Source organism: Elephantulus edwardii, unplaced genomic scaffold, assembly GCF_000299155.1.
Source record: "Elephantulus edwardii isolate Elephantulus edwardi_28Jun2011 unplaced genomic scaffold, EleEdw1.0 scaffold00071, whole genome shotgun sequence".
In the NCBI taxonomy this organism is placed as follows: domain Eukaryota; kingdom Metazoa; phylum Chordata; class Mammalia; order Macroscelidea; family Macroscelididae; genus Elephantulus; species Elephantulus edwardii.
The window spans coordinates 6,310,353-6,331,497 of NW_006399821.1; the positions used below are offsets into that span (position 1 = coordinate 6,310,353).

The following is a 21,145-nucleotide window of genomic DNA, read 5'->3' on the forward strand; positions in this document are numbered from 1 at the left end:
TTCATAGTATTCTAATGTTAGCTTTTTTATTTTAGTTGTGTCTGTTGTGATGTTACCTGATTCATCTCTTATTCAGATTATTTGTGTCTTCTCTCTCTTTTCTTTTGTGAGTTTTGCTAGTGGTTTATCGATTTTGTTGACCTTTTCAAAGAACCAACTCCTAGTTTTGTTGATAGTTTCAATTGTTTTTCATGTTTCTTTTTCTGTTGTTTCTGGTTACTGTGGTCCTTGCACTTTCCTTTGGTGTCTCCCTGTGCCGACTTCACTTAAAATATCTTGTAATTTTGGTCTTGTTTCCACAAATTCCTTAAGTTCCTTCTTTTCTACAAAGAATCTAATTTCCCCTTCATATTTGATGGGAGAGTTTTGCTGGATAAATGATCTTTGGCTGTCAATTGTTATCTTTCAGCTTTCTATATACAACATCCCATTGCCTTCTAGCTTGCATGCTTCTGCTGAGAAATCAGAATTTAATCTAATTGTTTCTGCTTGTAGGCGACTCTTTTTCTCAATTAGCTTTTAAAATTCCTTATTTTTTTATTTGGATAATTTGACTATGCTATAACTTGATGTTTTCCTTTTGGGTCAACGCTATTTCGTGTTCTCTGTTCTTCTTAAATATAGATTTCCTGTTCCTCAAAATACCTGGGAAGTTTTCTTCTAGTACTTTCACAATTTTCTCAGTGATTTCCCTGTCAATCCCCTGTTTTGGAATTCCAATTATATATGGTATGTTATTCCATTCGATCACATTCTACATGATTCTAATGTTGTCTTCATTTTCTTTACATCTCATCTCTGAGTTTTCTTCTAGTATGTTTCTAGTAGGGCACTTGACTTCCAGCTCACTGATTCTCTGTTTCATCTCTTTAGTTCTACTTTTTTTTTGTCCTAGCAGTGTGTTTAACACTTCTGCCATTTCAGTTTTAATATTCTAGATGACATTTTTCATGCTTTTCCATTAATTTCAGTGCTGTGTTGACTGTACCCTCTGTCTTGTGATGACTTTTTAAGTTCTTGTGCCTTTTTAGCTATTCTGTCAATTCTTTCTTCCATCTTTTGCATTTTCCTCCCTAGCTGTTCAAGTTGCTCCTCATCAATATATTTCTTCTGGACTATTGTCTCTGAAGTATTTGTTCACTTATTGACTTCCACTGTTTCTTCCTACATAGTACCTTTTCCTTTTTAAATAATAAAATTCTAGTACTAGTTTATTTACAAAATTCAAATACATTGTTTTCCAGAACAGATTCTTCTAATTTCCTTCACCACCCCACCCATCAAATTGTACAACCCCATGATGAATGCACGCGTGTGCACGCACACACACACACACCCTCATCCTTCTTATTTCACCCTCCCTCCATTTGGATCCTCGCACTCATTCTACAATAATGGGTTTATACAGTATTTGTCCTTTTGGAACTGAGTTAGTTCACTCAGCATAATGCTCTCCAGTCCCTCTCAAGTTAGGTAATAATTTATAAAATCATTGCTCCTGTGTGCTGTATAGAATCCCTTTGTGTGAGGGTACCATAATTTCTCAATCCATTCATTTGTGGTTGGACATCTGGGCTGTTTCCATGTTCTTGTGTGGTGAATAACGCTGCTATGAACGATGGTGTACAAGTCTCTGTACCTCAGTTCTCATTTTCTCAGGGTATATTCCAAGTAGTGGAATAACTGGGTCATACGGAATTTCTGTGTTCAGCTTTTTGAGGACGTGCCAAACTGCCTTCCAGAATGTTTGTACCCTTTTACAATCCCACCAAAAATGTATGAGTTCCTTTTTTGCCACACCCTCTCCAACATTTAATACTTGCTGCCCTGTTAATCTAGGGCAATATGACAAGAGAAGGAAATAACAGGCATCCAGATCAGCAAAGAGATGGTTAAATTGTCTCTATGTCTATATGATATGATAGTGTACACAGAAAACCCCAAAGATGCAACAAAAATACTGATAGAGTTAGTAGGCAAATTTTGTAGAGTAGAAGGATAGAAGTGAATATCCAAAAATCAGTAGGATTCCTCTACAGTAACAAAGAACTCAGAAAAGGAAACCAAGAAAGCAACATCATTTACAACAGCCAACCACAATCTGAGGCACTTGGAAGTGAACCTAAGTACAAATACAAAAGCCCTATACAAAGAAAACTTGCATTTCTGCAAGATACAAAAAAAGACCTAAAGAAATGGGGGAAATGTGCCCTGTTGATGAATAGGAAGACTCAGTATCGTGAAAATGACAGTCTGACCAAAAGCAATCTTTATGTTCAATGCAATCCCAATACAAATACCAAATTCCTTTTTAAGGGAAATTGTCAAATTTATTTGGAGAGGCAAGAGACCCTGCATAAGGAAAACACTTCTCTATCTTTTTCTGTAGCTGATCAAATAACTCTACATCAACATATTTTTTCTGGTTCTCTCTATCTGGGGTATTATTCACTGGGTATGCTTTTTTAGGAGAAGGTTTATTTTGTTTTTTCATGATGGCTGAGGTAGATTGCTGCTTTCTTGACATTAAGTGAGTCTTTTGTTAGTAGATAGTAGGCTATTGTAACTTTGAAATTACACACAACACATCAATGCTCTGTGAAACACCTATATATTTGTCCTCTTTTCTTTGGCCAAGGCCTGCAGACCAAGGTCCTAACAGCAGATTTTTCCCCAGTGTACCTTAATGACAAACAAAGAAGCCTGTTATTCCCTTCTGGAAATGGCTTCACCTGCCTCAAGGTGTCCCAGTCCTCCCTTCTGCTAGAGCGTAAATGGTCCCATGTGGTCAAGCTAGGCAGCAATTTTCCCCAAAAAATACCTTAATAATAAACCAGGAAGCCTGTTGTTCCCTTCTGGAAAAGGTTTCTTCGCCTGCCTCAAAGTGTCCCTGCCCTCCCTTCTCTCTTTCTAATATTTTTAATGCATAAATTAAAAATAGAATTACAAAGCTCATTGCCTTTGAATCAGTTTGGACTCATAGTGACCTTAATAGGGCAGAGTAGAACTTCCCCCATAGAGTTTCCGAGGCTTTAGTTTCGTACAGACCATAAACTTTATCATCTCATTCTTTTTAATTATTTTTGTGTGTGTATGTGTGTACCATCAAATCAGATCTGACTGGTACAGGAGGAGATTGTTCCTCCTTCCCCGGCAGAGCATCTGGTGGATTTGAACTGTGCACCTCTAGGATTGTAGTTGCAGCTCCTTGCCACTAGGCCACCAGAGCTCCCCTAAACTTTATCATCTAAAGAGTGACTTGTAAAAATAAATAAATAAATAAATAAATAAATAAATAAGAGTGACTTGTGGTTCAAACTACTGACTTTCCCTTAGGAGCAGACCACAGAAGGTGCACCACCAAGGTTCCTTACAAATATATACAATTGAGTATAATATATATATGTCTCTGGAGACTAAGGTGCATCTGGTACAGGCCATGGTCTTTGCAATCACTTGTTATGTATCAGAGAGCTGGACAATGACAAGGGAGGATTGAAGGAGAATTGATGCTTTTGAGCTTTGGTGTTGGGGAAGAGTGTTGAGGGTACCATGGACTGCTAAGAAAACAAACAGATTCATCCTGGAGAGGGTTAAACCTGGCTGCTCCTTGGAGGCAAAGCTTCTGAGGCTTCGTCTGACATACTTTGGTCATGTTGTAAGGAGGGACTGGTCCTGGAGAAGGGCATCATGCTTGGGAGGGTGGAGGGCAGGCGCGGGAGGGGAAGGCCCTCTGGGAGGTGGATTGATTTGGTGACTGGGGTAATCAGGATGAGTGTGTCAGAGAGAATGAGATTGGCAAGGGCAGAGCAGAGTTTAGAGCTGTTGTACATGGGGTCGCTATGTGTTGCAAGTATCTCGACAGCACATAACAACAACAACATATCTATATGTATATAGATATCTTTGCATAAACACCAAGTGAGCAAATTCAGTGGCAGTCCAATCAGCTCTGAGTTATTTTCACTTAATATTCTGTTGTAGGTTGTCCATGATACTTCAGCCTTAAGTAAGTTTATATTATAATTAGAAATTTGCTACTTTACTAAAAAACTGCCAACATATATCAAGGCTTGTACCTAAATAGCAGATATGCATCAATTATTCTTTTTGAACTATTTCTACCAACCAAGCTAAAATGTCTCAAAACTTTATAAGATAGGTCAGAAGGCATTTTGTTATCCATTACCAAAAAATTTTTTATGAAATTAAAGTTTATATTTTATATTCTTTGAGAGAGGAATTTGATTTTGCTGTTTCTTACTTTAACATGAAAAGTCAGTGTTAAATAAATTCCATGATTCCTTTGCATGTGATGGAGGAAATGAAATCTGACTGAGAGATGAGTGGCCTGAATGTTTTGTTTGTTTTTCTCTTAAAAAGCATATTAAACTTCTAGAAAATAAACAGATAAATGATCATTGTCCCTTCAGAGATTACTATAGAGATGTAGTAATTAATTAAGACATCTTTGGAGTTTAAAATAATTCTGTAGAAACTGGCCTTATTAATCCTCTCTCCAACATCAATGTCTGCCAAATGTCAGCGCTACCCCACATGTTTGTAGTCCCTGCCCTCAAAGATGCATTTGTTCAGTGTAACAGAAAAGTAGACATAGAAATTGTTCCACTGCTTCCTATTCATACTTTTATATTGGCATGTTTAACAATAAACTCTTTATGAATTTCAAATGGGAGGGGGGAAAATACTACTTAACAATAATACTACCGTAAACCAAAGGAAGCTCTGATGACTTAGAGGTAAGGAGTTATACTGTCAACCCAAAGGTCTGGAGTTTGAATCCATCAGTTGCTCCATAGGAGAAGGATGGGCAGTCAACTCCTGTGTAGTTTAGAGCCTCTGAAAACCCTTTGGAGGGTCAGCTGTGAGTTGGTTCTGAGTCAGTGGTACACAAGAACAACAACCGTAAACTCATGGTACTGAAGGATTCCAAGCTGCACTGAAGGAATTGATGAAGAGCAGGAGTCCAGGAACTAACAGGATTTCAGTTGAGAAGTTTCAACAAACATAAGCAATTCTAGAAGCACTCTGCCAAGAAATTTAGAGGTTAACCATTTGGCAAACTGGTGGAAAGAGTTCCAGATTTTTGCCTATTCCAAAGAAAGGTGTAAAAATGGGATGTAAAAATGATCAAATAATACAATTAATATCACATGTAAGTAAAATTTCTAACAATAATTCAAGAATGGTTACAGCAGTAGGAAGTGGCCAGAAATTCAAGTGTATTCAGAAGATGTAGAACAGGCCATTTTGCTCTCTCAAATGGATCTTCACTAAAAGCAGAGAATAGCAGAACACTATTGAATTTACTTTTGCATTATAAACTATGCAAAGCCATTTGACTGTGTGGATCATAACAAATTATAGATAATACGAGAAATGAGAATTCCAGAACACTTAATTATGCTCATGCATAACCTGTACATAGACCTAAGAGATTGTAACTGGGATAGAACAAGAGACTACTATGTGATTTAAAGTCATGAAATATGATCAAGTTTGTATCTTTTCACCATACTTACTTAATCTTCATGCTGAGCAAATAAACTGAAATGCAGAGCTATATGAAGGATTGGAGGAGAGCTCATTACCATAGCCTTTGCTGAAAGTGAAGAAGACTAAGCCTTCAGTATGGATTACATGTCAACATTAAACAAAACTCATCATGACTAGACCCATAAATGACATAATGATAAATGGAGAATAAGTTGTTAAAGATTTCCTTTTACTTAGATACAAAGTAGATACCTATGGAAACAGCAGTCAGTAAGTCAGTCAAATGATGTATTGCCTTGGGAAAATCTGCTACAAAAAGACACCTTTGCAATATTAAGAATCAGAGATGGCACTTTGAGAACTAAGATGCACCTGTCAAGCAATGATATTTTCAATCACTTCATGTGCATAGGAAAGCTGAACAGTGATTAAGGAAGACTGAAGAATTTATGCCTTTAGATTATGGTGTTGAAGAAGAATATTGACTATGCCATGAACTGCAAGAAGGATGCATAGAATGTTTCTTAAATGACAAGACTTTGTCTCACATATTTGAAAATGCTATCAGAAGAGACCAGTTACTAGAGAAGAACATGATGCTTGGCAATGTAAAAGGTCTGCAAAAAAGACCCTCAGTGAGATGAATAGACAATGCTTGCAATAGTGGATTCAGACAGCAGTGAATGTAAGACTGATTCAGGTCCATGTAACTCTTTGTTGTATATAGGATCACTATGAGTCAGAACTAATGTGGCAGCATCTAACATCAACAAAAGGAGCCCTGGTGGTTGTAATGATATGACTGTTTACTCAAAGGTCAGAAGTTAACCACCAGCTGATCTGAATGAAAAAGATGAACAATCTCCTTTTGCAAAAATTTACAGTCTCAGTGAGTCAATGGGCTTGGTTTTCTGGCTTTTACATAAGCAACACCATAAACTTAAGTAATTTATGTATCTAGATGGCTTTTTATTGTTTACATACAATGTCTAATTATACCTTATAAAAAGCTTATGAATAAATGTCATCATCTCTCCTTACAGATGAAAGAGTCAAGGTAAAATGATGTTAACTAAGTAGCCTTCCAAAGCACCACAGTAAATGGCAAGTCCTATTAATTCTTTTTCTCTCTCAATACAGTGCATTTCCCTACAGCACAGTTACACCTTAGGTAGATGATAGCTAGCTAGCTAGCTAGCTAGATAGATAGATAGATAGATAGATAGATAGATAGATAGATATAGATAGATAGAATAGATATACCCTTACTTTAATATGGTGGTAAAATGCTTGAATCAGTAACTTGATGATCTTGTTAATTGCCTTCTGCCATCAGAAATGTCTATTTTGTACATACTAAGACACACAGTATATGCTGTGTGTTCTTTTAAAGAGCTGTTGTGGTGGTGGTGGTAAGTGCCTTCGAGTCCAGTGTGACTCATAACCACCTTATGAACAACAGATCTAAACTCTGTCCTGTCCTGTGCCATCTTCATCATTTTTAAACACTTGAACCCCTTATGGTAGTCACTGTGTCAGCCCATCTCATTGAGAGTTTTCATTTCTTTCACTGACCCTCTGCCTTTCCAAGCATGATGTCCCATTCCAAGGAATAGCCCCTTCTAGGAACATGGGCAAAGAATGTGAGATGAAGCTTCAGCATCCTTGCTGCCAAGGAGCATTTTAGCTGTACCTTTTCCAAGACAAATCTGTTTATTCTTATGGTAGTCCGTGGGATATTCAATACTCTTCTAAACTACAGCTCAAATCCAATTCTTCTGTCATCCTCATTCATTGTCCAGCTCGCAGATGCATAGCAAGTGATTCAAAAGACCACGGCCTGAATCAGGCACATCATAATCTTCAAATTAACATCACTGTTTCTCAGTATTTTAAAAAGGTCCCTGGCAGAATACTTGCCCAATAAAATACATTTCCTGACTGCTGGTACCAAAGTTCTTGATTGTGATTTCAAGTAAAATGAAATCATTGACAATTTCAGTCTTTTCTCCACCTATCAGTCCAATGGTAAGGATTTTTGTCGTTTTGTTACAATGCAATTCATATTGAAAGTTGTAGTCTTTATCTTCCACAGCAAGCATTTCATGTCGTCCTCACTTTCAACAAGCAAGGTTATGTCATTAGCATAACAAAGGTTGTTGATAAGTCTTCTTCCAATATTAATGTGCCTTCTTCTTCTTCACATAGTCCAGCCTCTTGAATGATTTGCTTAGCATACAGATTGAATAGCTGTAGAAAAAGGATACAACCCAGATGTACACATTTCTTGATTTTAAACCATATAGTATTCTTTTTTTTCCCAAAAAAATAAGTAGTATTCTTTTACTCTGTTCAGACAATTTCTTGATCTAGAAGCGAGTATCATATGAACACAATTAAGTGTTCTGGGATACCCATTCTTCTCAGTGCTAGCCATAGGTTAAACTTAGTTTGAACATAACATAATTATGAACTAAAAGAATCAGGTTCAATAAAAAGCTTAATGTTGAGATTCGGTTCCAGATACACCTTGTAACCACCATATGCTACTTCATTGTGGGAGAAAAGACAGCCTTACCTTTCAGATGTTAATTAATTTGGTTGATGGGTTTATAGAAATTAATTTTTAGAGTAATATTCTTTGTTGGTGCTCTGATGGCACAGTGGAATAAGCAGTGGGCTGCAAGCAAAAGGCTGGTGGTTTGCATCTCTCAGCTGTAGCACTGTTTTGGTTTAGTATTCTTTGGAACAATGAGTTAATGGAAAATTGTTGCTAGTCATGATTGTTAAAAGAACGCTTGCTTCATTTATTTCATCTCTTTGCTAGAATACTCCGTTATTTTGGGCACGAGCCTGCCTAGAATGTTGTTGCTTTGTATGGTCCCCCAAAAAGGAAGGTTAATCCCTTGATCATGAAAAATCTTAATGTGGTTCTGTGCACTGAATGATTCCACAAAACGGGGGGAAATCTTCCAAGGACCTTGGTGTTTGTTGTAAAGATACATTATAATTAAACTTAGTTTATAATTAAACTTAAGGACAATTGATTTCTTCAACAACTTTTCCAACAAATAGAAACTATGTATTAAACAAATCCTAAATTTCTTTTTTTCTCAGAATGTGGCCGAATACAGGACATAAATTACTCAATAGACCTGCTTCCTTCTTAGGTTAATCTATTTTCTCTCCTTGTGAAGAAGGAAGAATCATAGAATCACCTTGAAACAGAAAGGCTTAAATAGTTTTCATGTTCAGTAGTTTTAAAATGTGTTTCTAGGCAGTTGAACCCTTCCTCCTAATGAACGCCTATGTAAAACCTAATCATTGCAATTGAGTAGATTCTGAGTTATAGTGACCCTGTAGACCCACACCTGTAGATTACAACCCTGGGAACAATGGCACAGTCTACAGGGTCACTATAACTCAGAATCTACTCAATTGCAATGATTGGGTTTTACATAGGTGGTCCTTGGAGAGGGACCTCATGCTTGGGAGGGTGGAGGGACAGCGCAGGAGAGGAAGGCCCTCTGTGAGGTGGATTGATTCAGTGACTGGGATAATTGGGATGGGAGTGTCGGAGACAGTGCGATTGGCACAGGACAGAGCAGAGTTTAGGGCTGTTGTACATAGGGTCGCTATGAGTCGCAAGCGACTCGACGGCACATAACAACAACAACAACAACAACCTTGGAGCTTGGACATGTTGTAAGGAGAGACAGGTCCTTGGAGAGGGACATCATGCTGGGCAGAGTGGAGGGACAGAGCAGGAGGGGAAGACCCTCTATGAGGTGGATTGATTCAGTGACTGGGGTAATCGGGATGGATGTGTCAGAGGCAGTGAGATTGGCACAGGATAGAGCAGGGTTTAGGGCTGTTGTACATAGGGTTGCTATGAGTCGCAAGCGACTTGACGGCACATAACAACAACAACAACAACAACCTTGGAGCAGCTGGTTATCATTCAAGAACTTAAGTCACTTTTGGTTAGCAGCTGAGCACTTAAATACTGCACTACCAGGTCTTCTTTTACCACCAGATCCTTATAGTAAAATAAAAAATAAAAAAAAAAACACAAAAATAGAAGCTATTCTTCAACTCTAAGAGTAGCCTGACCGAGCCTCTTCCCTTCATATCAACTTCTCTCCTAGATTGACACATTGAAGTTCCTCGGCAGAATCTTTAACCTACTCATACTATCCTCAGATCTTGCCCAGCCATGCTTTCAGAGGTTCTAAATGAGAGATTAGCCTTAGAAGTTGGATGGATGATCATGGAGGTGGGGAGAGCACCAGCTCGTAAGAAACAGCAGCTTACCAGTACCCTCTGTATGCTTCTGGGAGTTCTTTACCCTCAGGTAAGGGTGTCAGGCAGAGGGTATTTGGTATTTAACTCCAGTTCCAGTGAAGGTCTTCTTCCAGACTCCTTCTTAGCTTCTCGTTAAAATGGGGCCGTTACTAGCAGTCCAACTGGATGACCTCAGAAGGATGCTGAGTGACAAGGATGCTGTGTTAGCCACATTGTTGCACAGTTTCCATAACAGAAGACCTCCTGGCAAAGAGCCAGCAGCTTTGTTTCATTTTCCCCCACTTATAAAAAAAAAGTGACTTGCTGTTCACATTATGGGTTCTCGGAAGGCAGCTATGCTCACCCCTATACCACCAAGACAACATTTTGGGTTCTTAAGTTAGCTGTATCACATCACTCAGAGTAAAAAGAAAATGGTATTGTGCATCATTTATGGCCGTGTGCCTTTCTGTAGCTCTCCAAGCTTAATGTGTGAACTATGAAAGGTCAGAATGGAGAAAGGAAGGCAAAAATTACAGAATAGCAGGGCCTCCAGCTTGCAGATTCACCTGAGCAGAAAAAAGGTGACACTGAATTTACACTACAGAATTTCATATCCTCTAATTCTTCACAGAGGAGTTCTCATGACTAAGTGATTATGCATTCCACTGCTAATCAAAAGCTGCTAATTCTGCTGCTAATCCAGAGCTGGTTAGAACCCACCAGCTCTTTTTTTTGAAAAAAAAAAAATTTATTTTATTCTGATTTATTTACGTTTGAATACATTGTTTTTCACAAAAGATCCTTCCAATTTCCTTCACCCCACCCTGCCATCGAATTGTGCAACCCTGTGATTAGCACCCTACTCTCCCTCCCCAGCAATCCTCACGCCTCTATTTCCACCCTCCCCCTCCTGCCTTGGATCTTATACTCATTCTACAATAATTGTTTTACACAGTATTTGTCCTTATGGGACTGAGTTAGTTCGCTCAGCATAATGCTGTTCAGTCTTTCCCAAGTTAGGTAGTAATTTATGAAATGATTGCTCCTATGTGCTGCATAGTATTCCATTGTATGAATGTTCCACAACTTCTCAATCCATTCATTTGTGTTTGGACATCTGGGCTGTTTCCACGTTCTTGAGATGGTGAATAATGCTGCGATCAATATTGGTGTACAAGTTTCCATTTGAGCCTCAGTTCTCATTTTCTTGGAGTATATTCCAAGTAGTGGAATAGCTGGGTCAAATGGAATTTCTATGTTCAGCTTTTTGAGGAAGTGCCAAACTGCCTTCCAGAGTGGTTGTACCATTTATACAATCCCATCAACAATGTATAAGACTTTCTATCTCACCACATCCTCTCCAACATTTATTACTTGCTGCCCTGTTAAACTTTGTCATGACTACTGAAGTGAGATGGTATCTAATTGTGGTTTTGATTTGCATCTCTCTCTTTGCCAGTGATTTGGATCATTTCTTTATATGTCTGTTGGCTGTTTTGGAATCTTTCTCTATGAAAATTCTTTCCATGTCTTTTGTCCATTTTGTGATTGGGTTATCAGTCTTTTTCTTGTGGAGGCTCAAGAGTATTCTATAAACTTTTGTTATGAGACTCTTGTCTGAGATGGTATTGCCAAAAGTTTCTTCCCAGTCAGTAGGTTTTATTTTCACCATGTTGGAAAAAGTTTTTGGTGTGCACAGGGATTTAATCTTTAGAAGGTCCTATTCATTAATTTTCAACTAATAATCCTCTTGAGATTATACATTTCTGGCCATTTGGGGCAGTCTCTTTATACTGTGAACTAAGCCTTCTAGGCTTGATCCCAGTTTGTCTCTTATGAACTTTATGGTTTGGGGCTTTACTCCCAAGTCTTTTATCCACCTTGAGGTGATTTTTGTGTATGGTGTGAGATGTGGATCCTGTTTCCGTTTTCTGCAGGTAGCAGTCCATTTTTGCCAACACCATTTGTTAAAGAGATGGTCATTTCCCCATTTGATAGGTTTTATTTCCTTGTCAATTATCAGTTGCTGGCTCTGCTGCCTCATTCAACCTCCAGCTTCCTGCTCCCTTCTGCTTGAGCTCAAGGAGTCCTGCATGGTCCTGCCAAACAGCAAAGATCCCTACAAGTACCTGAATGGACAACCAGAAAGCCTTGGTTTTCCCTCCAAGAACTGGTTCTGTAGCCTCACTCAAATTCCAGCTCTTTTGTGTTGCTCTCTGGAACGTTGCTCTCCATCTCTTAATTCCAGCTGTACCAAAGCACTAATCCATCCCAGGAAGGTAGAGCTCACCATTAGCTCTCTCAAAAAACAGAAAGCCACTGATGCTGTGCTCCAGAGTCAGCAGTACCTGAATTTTTTCAAGTATATCACCAGGACTCACTTTCAAAGCAACTTTTGGGTGGAACTACCTGAACTGCCAGTCCCTCAGCTAATAGCTGAACACATTAGCATTTGTAGCACACCATAGCCACTCTCAGAAGCCCCTAAATTTCATGGAGGATGTGACAGTTTGAAAAGCACTCTGGGAATGTACGATGAGACCTTTATGTTATATGGTTGAGTATCTCACTTATAAGCAGAGTAGCTCTACCTTCACGACTATCCCTAAGGTCTGTCAAGGAGATATTCTTCTCAAAGAAGAATGCATACGTGTCAAAAGGAGGAGGGTGTGCAAAGGACCTTGAGATGACCAGCATAGGCTCAAGGATAGCAATTTTCTTCATTCCATGTCTACCCCTGTGTCTACCTTTGTGTCCACCCAGTGTAGTTCTGAAAGAAATCTCAGAAAGTGATCTCCCATATTTGTAATAAAGAACAGCTGGATTTATCTGCACAGAATACTATAAGAAGGGTGCTGGTGGCAGAACTGAGTGCTTAAAAGGCAGAGATATAGCTGCTGTTTCTCCTTTCCTATTGGAAGGACTCCCAACTGGGAAGCTCAGGGTTCCTGCCTTGGAACCCACCTTAGTGAAATCCAACTGTTGTATACTGTCAAGTCATAGCTGACCCTCCAGCAAGTTTTCAAAGGCAGTAAATCACATCCTCCTGCAGAGCAGCTGGTCGATTTGCACCTGTCTTTGGTTTGACAGAGCAGGTCCTTAACAAAGACTACCAACTAGAGAATACAGGTTCACTTTGACATACCTTTCTGTGACCTTTCAGCATCTCTGGAAATTTAGAAAAGGCCTTGAGCATCCCTAGAGGATCCAGCTTTGTGTAGAGCAACTTGGATCCTACCTTAGGGGTTGGTCTTCACTACACCCAGCCACCCACCCACAGTGGATGAGTTACAACTACCTCTTCCAGGAAGCCTCTCTTTCCCTACTTGACCTCCCCAGGGCTCACTGGAGCTCTCAGCCCATCGTTGAAAGGTCCAAAATATGAGAACTATGGTAATTGGCACTTAAATGTCTAATTGTATTATGGATGCAGTAGCTTAAACAAAATAATTAATCCTAGAAATTTTAACTTGTCCTAACCTGTCATTTTTGCTGAGCTATGACTCCAGGGATGTCATGAGGGGTAAGGGAAATCAGGCTGGTCACATTTGATCAAAAGCCTATTGGAAGAAGCCTTATGACAGGGAAGCTGACCACAGAAAACATAATGTACAGCCACAGTGGCTCCTGAACAAAGAGCCTACAGCTTGAGAACACATGCCTGCAGTCTGTACAGCTGCCCACACTATAAATGCTGCTTTGTAAAACAATAGGATGGTTTGGAGCCTTGAACAGCAGGCTGCCTCAAGAAGCCCACTGGTACAATGGTATCTGCACCATTCTTTTATGTGTTGGTTTTTGTTTTTGTTTTTCAGTCATTCCTCCAACCTTCTCTCTCATAATTATTTTAATTAACATTGCCTTTTTTTTTTAAGCTGAGTTGTGTTTGATGTGTGTTCTTGTTCCCCTCCTCAAAAAGTGGGTGTCAGTTGAACTTTTGACCAAGGGTAGAGGCCTGCTAAAGGGTGTTTTTTTAATTTATTAATTTTAGAATGAACATTCTTTATGTGATACAGCATTCCTTTGTCTATTTGCTGTACTGAATATCTTGGAGTTGCTGTGATGCTGAACACTGTGTCGTGTCAAATACCATAATGGTTACACTATAGTACAATGCTTGGAGGAACTTCCAGATTGTTTCAGGTTGGGAAGCAGAAGTGTCATACACTTCCTAAATTAGATGCCTCTGGAAACTCTCAAGTGTACAGAATCCTATTAATTATAGAACTGAGTTTAGGTCTTTTGTATAAGGGTCGCTATGAGTCATATTCAACTTGACAGCAGTTAGCCACAGCTAAGTGAGACTAGTGTTGTTATATCTGGAGGAACACTTTGTACATCACTCTTTCTCAATGTGCTATATGAAGTAATCTGGGTTTGCTGTGATGCTGAACCTTGTGCTTTTGGAGTGTCAAATGCCATAATGGTTTCCCAATGTGGACACTGTTTGGCGGAGCTCCCAGTTGTACAACAGGTTTGGAAGCAGGAGTGGCATCCACTTCCTAAACCATATCCCTCTGGAAACTGTGAACTTGCAGAAATGACGATAGTTATGGAAAGGCATTAGGTCCTTTGTTCATACAGTCACTATGAGTCATGCTCAGCTCGGCAGCAATCAATGACAACCACCATCACATCTCTTTCAGTCCGTTTGATAGCCAGACTGTACAGTGTTAAAGACAATGTGTGCTGTGTTACTACAGTGATAAGTCCTATAGCCTATCTACAGGCTTCCATATATTCAAGTAGTTTATTGTACCTACCTTTGTTTGTTCCCCAATTGTTGTTATGTACCACTAAGTCGGAACTGACTTCAAGGCTCACCCTCTAGCAGGTTTTCAGACGTAGTGAACTGCACAGGAGACTGTCCATCTTTTCTCCTGCAGAGCAGCTAGTAGATTCAAACCATGAGCCATTTTGTTAGCAGCACAGCTCCTTCCCAGTAATCCGTCAGAGCTCTTCTCCCCAATAGTAGTCATGGAAAGAGGGAAAAGTTCTTCACTTTAGATTTTCATCAACTACTGGGGAGGTGAAGAGGTTTTCAAATAATGTGTCATTGATCAAAAACTTTGTTTTGCTATTAGGTTGCATCTGATGCCTGAAGGAAAGCACAACGTGCATTTACATTTTGCAAATGAATTCAACAACTTAGTGGAGGACTTCCTACAGTGAAATGCCCTGAAGTTTAGTCCTGATGATTCCTGGCATGGGTTGTGATATTTGCCTTTGAAATCACACCTAAGCCCTGTTTCAGTGTTCCTGCCTTCCTGGCCTTGCTGCATCTCACATACAAATTATTCTTGATCAAATGGAAAAAAAGAATAATGACTTAACTGCACGTAATCTATATGAAAATAAACTGATTTTTAAAATTAAGCTGTCAATGTCTACTATTGTCTTAAAAAATAAATTCTTACTGTGATTTTACTTGGAAATAAATTTGAAGAGGTAGATCATTTGTTGTATTCAGCATTTCAGTACACATTTTACATGGGAAGTACAAACACTTTCTTATTTATATTTATCCCCAGCTCTACTTTTACCTGTATTTATTCCTAGCTCTACAGATCCATAAGGTATCTGGAGTTACAGTACCTGGAGAAAGCTTTACCTTATCTCTAATACACTTTTCTTTCCTGGTTTACTTTTGAAAAATCTCCTTTATTTTAACAGTTTGGGCCAATGAGGATTAGACTATCTGTGTTTCTATCTGTCTTTACCAAAAGGTAGGAAGGCCATTAATTAAAGGTGCTAAAGTAGAAATCCTATATTGTTACTAAAATTATTAAGCCCTGAAACTTTATACTTAAAAATAGTAAAGATAAGCATATTTTAAGTGAGAATGAAGATCCCACAATATTCATTGGACACATGCATTTTTATTGTAGAGATCTTAACAGACAGTATCATAATTGTTAAGGAGTTCCATATAGTACATCAACAGTGTGAACTTCTGACACAGACAAAACAGAGCACCATAGTGTACAAAGAAAGACCATGCTTGAGGACAGTAGTAGAAGTTCACTCAGGATGTGTGATTTATTCAGAGAAGTTCTTACGCTTCCTCCTCGACTTCCTCCTCCTCGAACTCCCCTTGCTCATCAGCTGTGGCGTCCTGGTACTGCTGGTACTCGGACACCAGGTCGTTCATGTTGCTCTCAGCCTCAGTGAACTCCATCTCATCCATGCCCTCGCCCGTGTACCAGTGCAGGAAGGCCTTGCGCCGGAACATGGCTGTGAATTGCTCGGAGATACGCTTGAACAGCTCCTGGATGGCCGTGCTGTTGCCAATGAAGGTGGCTGACATCTTGAGCCCACGGGGTGGGATGTCACACACAGCCGTCTTCACGTTGTTGGGGATCCACTCCACGAAGTAGCTGCTGTTCTTGTTCTGTACGTTCAGCATCTGCTCGTCCACCTCCTTCATGGACATGCGGCCCCGGAAGATGGCAGCCACTGTCAGGTAGCGGCCGTGGCGCGGGTCACAAGCGGCCATCATGTTCTTGGAGTCGAACATCTGCTGGGTGAGCTCGGGCACAGTCAGGGCCCGGTACTGCTGGCTGCCCCGGCTGGTCAGGGGGGCAAAGCCAGGCATGAAGAAGTGCAGCCGGGGGAAGGGCACCATGTTCACGGCCAGTTTGCGGAGGTCTGCGTTCAGCTGGCCTGGGAAACGCAGGCAGGTGGTGACTCCGCTCATGGTGGCCGACACCAGGTGGTTGAGGTCTCCGTATGTTGGGGTGGTCAGTTTCAGGGTACGGAAGCAAATATCGTAAAGCGCCTCATTGTCAATACAGTAGGTTTCATCTGTGTTCTCCACCAGCTGGTGGACAGAGAGTGTGGCATTGTAGGGCTCAACCACAGTGTCTGACACCTTGGGAGAGGGCATGACGCTGAAGGTGTTCATGATCCGGTCAGGGTACTCCTCCCTGATCTTGCTGATGAGCAGTGTGCCCATCCCAGACCCCGTACCGCCACCCAGCGAGTGGGTCAGCTGGAAGCCCTGGAGACAGTCACAGCTCTCGGACTCCTTCCTCACCACATCCAGCACTGAGTCCACCAGCTCTGCCCCCTCTGTGTAGTGGCCCTTTGCCCAGTTATTGCCGGCACCACTCTGACCTGCCAGATGGAAAGATTATTAGAAACTAAAGTATATAAAAAACTGTCTTCTGTCATTTAATTTAGGGGGAAGATAATAAAACTACTCTTTTAGTCGCAGAGTCTTTTTTTGATACCCCCTTTTTACCTAGAGAAATATTTCTCAGTGTATCAGTGTTCTGAGGCTCCATCTAACATACTTTGGACATGTTGTGAGGAGAGACCGGTCCTTGGAGAGGGACATCATCCTTGGGAGGGTGGAGAGACGGCGCAGGAGGGGAAGGCCCTCTATGAGGTGGATTGATTCAGTGACTGGGATAATCAGGATGGGTGTGTCAGAGACAGTGCGACTGGCACAGGAGGGAGCAGAGTTTAGGGCTGTTGTACATAGGGTTGCTATGAGTCGCAAGTGACTCGAGGGCAAATAACAACAACAACATCAGTGACCTTTAAAAATAAAGTGAAGAGGAAGTTTCATTATGTGAAACTCAATTCAGAAAGCAGACAGGTTGAATAGGACCAACTACATTTAAGAATAGAGGATAAGACTTCGGGATGCTTAAGTTGTATGTGGTGATGGCACAAGATGATCAAACAGCACAGAATGGCTCTACATGGGTGTCTGAATTTCTGGTCTTAACCAGTTCTTTGGCTTTGATATCTTAAGGGGATACCTGTTTTCATTGACCCTTTGAAATGACTAGTAGCCTATGAACTGTTATTGTTTGAAGCTTTTATATTACTTTTTTAAACTTTCTCCCACATCAGCATGCATCACCAGGATTGTGGTGTTTATATTTAGAAGGAAGGTGAATCATTTAGTCAGTTCCAACTTATCATGGGTACATACATACCAAAGACGAAGTTGTCTGGCCTGAAGATCTGTCCAAACGGCCCAGACCTGACAGAGTCCATGGTGCCTGGCTCCAGATCCACCAGGATGGCCCGAGGTACATATTTGTTACCTGTGCAGGATGAAAGCTAGACTCAGACCTGCAGTTAGCAGAGGGATCATGGGAGAAGGCTGGGTCCCACCCATCTGATTAGTGTGAGAAAAATCTTCCAACTGAGAAAAAAAATGTAACATGTTCAGTCATGTTAAACATTCAGGAGTTGTAAGTGCATTCTTTAGGCAATAGCATTAAAATGAATGTAAAAACATTTCTTTTGTCATCTGTTTTCACCAAATACGTATGTTTCTACAGTATGGAAAACGAGATGGATTAGACAGAAAACATTCCAATAATTACCAGCAGCTTCATTGTAGTAGACATTGATTCTCTCCAGCTGCAAATCACTATCGCCGTGGTAACTGCCAGTAGGATCAATACCATGCTCATCACTGATGACTTCCCAAAACTGGAATGCAAAAAAGGGAAAAGGACATAAGAGTGCGAGCCCTTCCTTGGACAACGGCAGCTTCAGTCAGATATGCACTGAGACCTGGGAAGAGACGAAATAGCTGCACGCTCCATTTCCTCCAGCAGCAGCTGCTGCTGAGGGGCTGGGAAATCCGCAGTGCATCAGCCATATTATGGCGACAGACTGAAAGCAAGGAGTGGCCCTGCAGGAGGAGGTGGGCACAGCACTAGCCCGGAGGCAGCAGTAAGCCCAGCCAGGAGCTCTCCCCCTTCCCAGGACAGGGCTGGATGTGAGGCTGCCCCCTTAATAGATGGCCCTGGCAGGATGACAGGTAAGCCTGCACTGGCTGCCAGAAAACCCCACCCAGATCTCCTGAGCACCAGACAGGCAAGCGTCCAGGCAAGATCACAGCAAGGCTGGAGGTGTGGATCGGGTAGGGGGGTGGTGGAGAGGCTAGTCCTGGGGAGGTGGAGACTCCATTGCAGGTAAGGGGCGGGAAAGCTGGGGGGGGGGGGGGCGGCAATATGGCTGTCTGAAGGAGCTCCTCGCACAGCTGTGCATCCACACCCGCACCAAACCAGCTCCCGCCCCCTGGTAATCACAGCGCTGTTCCACCAATCCTACCCCTCCAAACACCACCTCCTTGTGCAGACTGTCCTTTTAAGATGTTGCCATGCTGAGTGCCTGCATCGAACATCTATTCTGTGTAACCTCACTGAGAAATATATCTGTCATCCCAATGACAGTGCATTTTCTAAAAATTCACAGTAGGCAAAAATGTACCCTTTAATTCTTCATCGAAGCGCTCAATCAATATGATCGTAGCCCCTATCCAAATATGCAAAATGCTAACGCCAATCGTGTCTTGCAGAAAGGTTGGTGGACATTTAAAAGGGCCCCATTGAAAGGCATGCGGTTTAGTCGCCTGGCGCATGGTGTCAGGTTGGGCAGCTTCCTGGGCGGCGCCTAGCGCGAGCACCACAGATCCTATCCACCCAGAGACCGGCCAGCGCCCCATCCGGACCCTAGGAGTCCCATCTCGCCTCCTCTGTTCCCCTGGGCCCCGATCCGCACACATGGGGTCCTCTCTGCCTCTCCCCGCGCCCATCACCCGACTTCAGGCCATATCCTTGGCCTTCTACCCAGCCCCCTCCCCAGCACTTCTGCCTCCGGCACATCCTGGACCCGCGTATCCCGTGCCCAGCCCCCTCCAGGGAGCTTCTGCCTCACATCTGGAACCAAATGACACCTGCCTACCCCCATCCTGGACCCTCGTGTTCTGCCAGTCCCCTTCCAGGCGATCCTGTCTCCTTTCTGGATCTTTGGGTCTACGTCAGTCCCATCCTGGACCCTCGTGCTCCCTGCCCAGTCCCATCCTGGACCTTCCTGACACCCGCCCAAGCTCATTCTGCACCCTCATATCCTGGGCCCAGCCCCCTCCCGGGCGCTTCTGTCTCGAGCCTGGACCCTTGAGTCTCTGCCAGGCCCACCTTGGCGCCGATCTGGTTGCCGCACTGGCCCGCCTGGATGTGCACGATCTCACGCATGGTGCCGCGGAGCAGAGGTAGTGGACCCCTAGGAGCTACTGACGCACTGCGGACGGGGCTGGAGCGCAGAGACAGCTGCCAGGCCACTTCTCCGTCTTTTATACCGAGCGGAGGTGGGCGGCGAGCTAGCTACCGTCCGCCCCGCCCCGACCCGCTCTCGCGCGCTTAGGTCACCAAGAGGGGTGCGCGCACAGAGGGAGCGGGCGCAGGACGACTGCGGCGGCGCCGAGGTGGGGAGGGGCCGGGCGGTGGTAAGGGTGGTCAGAGCCTTGGTCTGTGACTTAAGAGGAGCTTCAGAGATGGTACGACTGGCCACCCCCTTCTCGTCTTGGGGGAGTCCACAACACTATCAGCAAGCACTCTAACAGCAAGCACTGCAAGACCCTAGTCATCTGAGGTGGCTTCCTTCAGAGAGGTTCAACTCATTACCCACACCTGGTGTCCCTATAGAGAACCATTTTTCATTTCACTCTAATGTGCATTTCAATTTTTTTACACCCTCCCAAGAACAGGATGGAGGGTCAGCTATGAATCAATTCCAACTTGATGCCGTTGAATTTTAGTTTTGAGATAATATATGAGTACTGATTGAGCAGCTGCCAATTTAGTAACCAGAGACCCCTAGATAAAGCAAACTATAAGACCAGTACAGCTCAGGTCAGACCTGTTCTAGTAAATAGTTGTTGTTAGGTGCCATCAAGTCAAGTAGGACTCATAGCAACCCTATGAACAATGGATCTGAACTTTCCACTATTCTGTGCCATCCTCATCATCTCTAATATATTTAAACCCATTGTTATAGTCACTGTGAGAATCCATCTCCTTGAAGGTCTTCCTCTCCTTTACTGACTTTCCACCTTTTCAAGTATGATCTCTTTTTCCAAGAACTGGACCCAACATGCTCAAAGTATGTGGCAGGAAAGTTCATCATCCTCACCTCTAAGGAGAAGGCTGGTTGCATTTTCTCAAAGACATGTTTGTTCTTTTGGCAGTTCATGGGATACTCAGGAGCCCTCTGCAGCACAACTCAAACACATCAATTCTTCTGCCATTAACTTTATTAATAGTTCAACTTTCAGATGGATGTTGTTGTTGTGTTAAGTGCCATCGAGTAGTAGACGACTCATAGTGACCCTATGAACGAAAGACCTGAACACATATAAAGTTCTTTGTTTCTCCACATTCACTGAGTTTCATCGGAGACAAGCCATTTGGAAGTGGATGCCACTCCTGCTTCCAAGTTTATTTTAATTGGGAAGCCCCACCAAACACTGTCCACCATGGGTAACCATTTGACACATCAGTGTCACAGTGTTTTGCATCACAGCAGCCACAAG

At 42.1% G+C, this 21,145-nt stretch overlaps 2 protein-coding genes across 3 annotated transcripts in view; one reads left to right on the forward strand and one right to left on the reverse strand.

The window, feature by feature from the left end:
• Positions 1-14,976, forward strand: part of BPHL (biphenyl hydrolase-like (serine hydrolase)) — a 51,769-nt gene extending 36,793 nt beyond the window's left edge. The window contains exon 8 of the mRNA XM_006888753.1: positions 14,889-14,976. Coding sequence (XP_006888815.1) covers positions 14,889-14,976 — 88 coding nt within the window. The remainder of the gene's footprint in view (positions 1-14,888) is intronic.
• Positions 14,977-15,859: 883 nt separating this feature from the next.
• LOC102877131 (tubulin beta-2B chain-like) lies at positions 15,860-19,808 on the reverse strand. Of its 2 annotated transcripts, none has more exons than XM_006888717.1 (4): positions 19,752-19,808; positions 18,157-18,258; positions 17,754-17,880; positions 15,860-16,920 (listed from the first exon to the last, which is right to left on the reverse strand). In XM_006888717.1, exons 1-4 carry the CDS (start codon positions 19,806-19,808, stop codon positions 15,860-15,862), a joined length of 1,347 nt encoding a protein of 448 aa, XP_006888779.1. The 2 variants fall into 2 exon arrangements, with proteins under 2 accessions (XP_006888779.1, XP_006888778.1); XM_006888716.1 differs by having other exon boundaries at positions 17,754-17,864; positions 18,150-18,258.
• Positions 19,809-21,145: the final 1,337 nt, after the last annotated feature.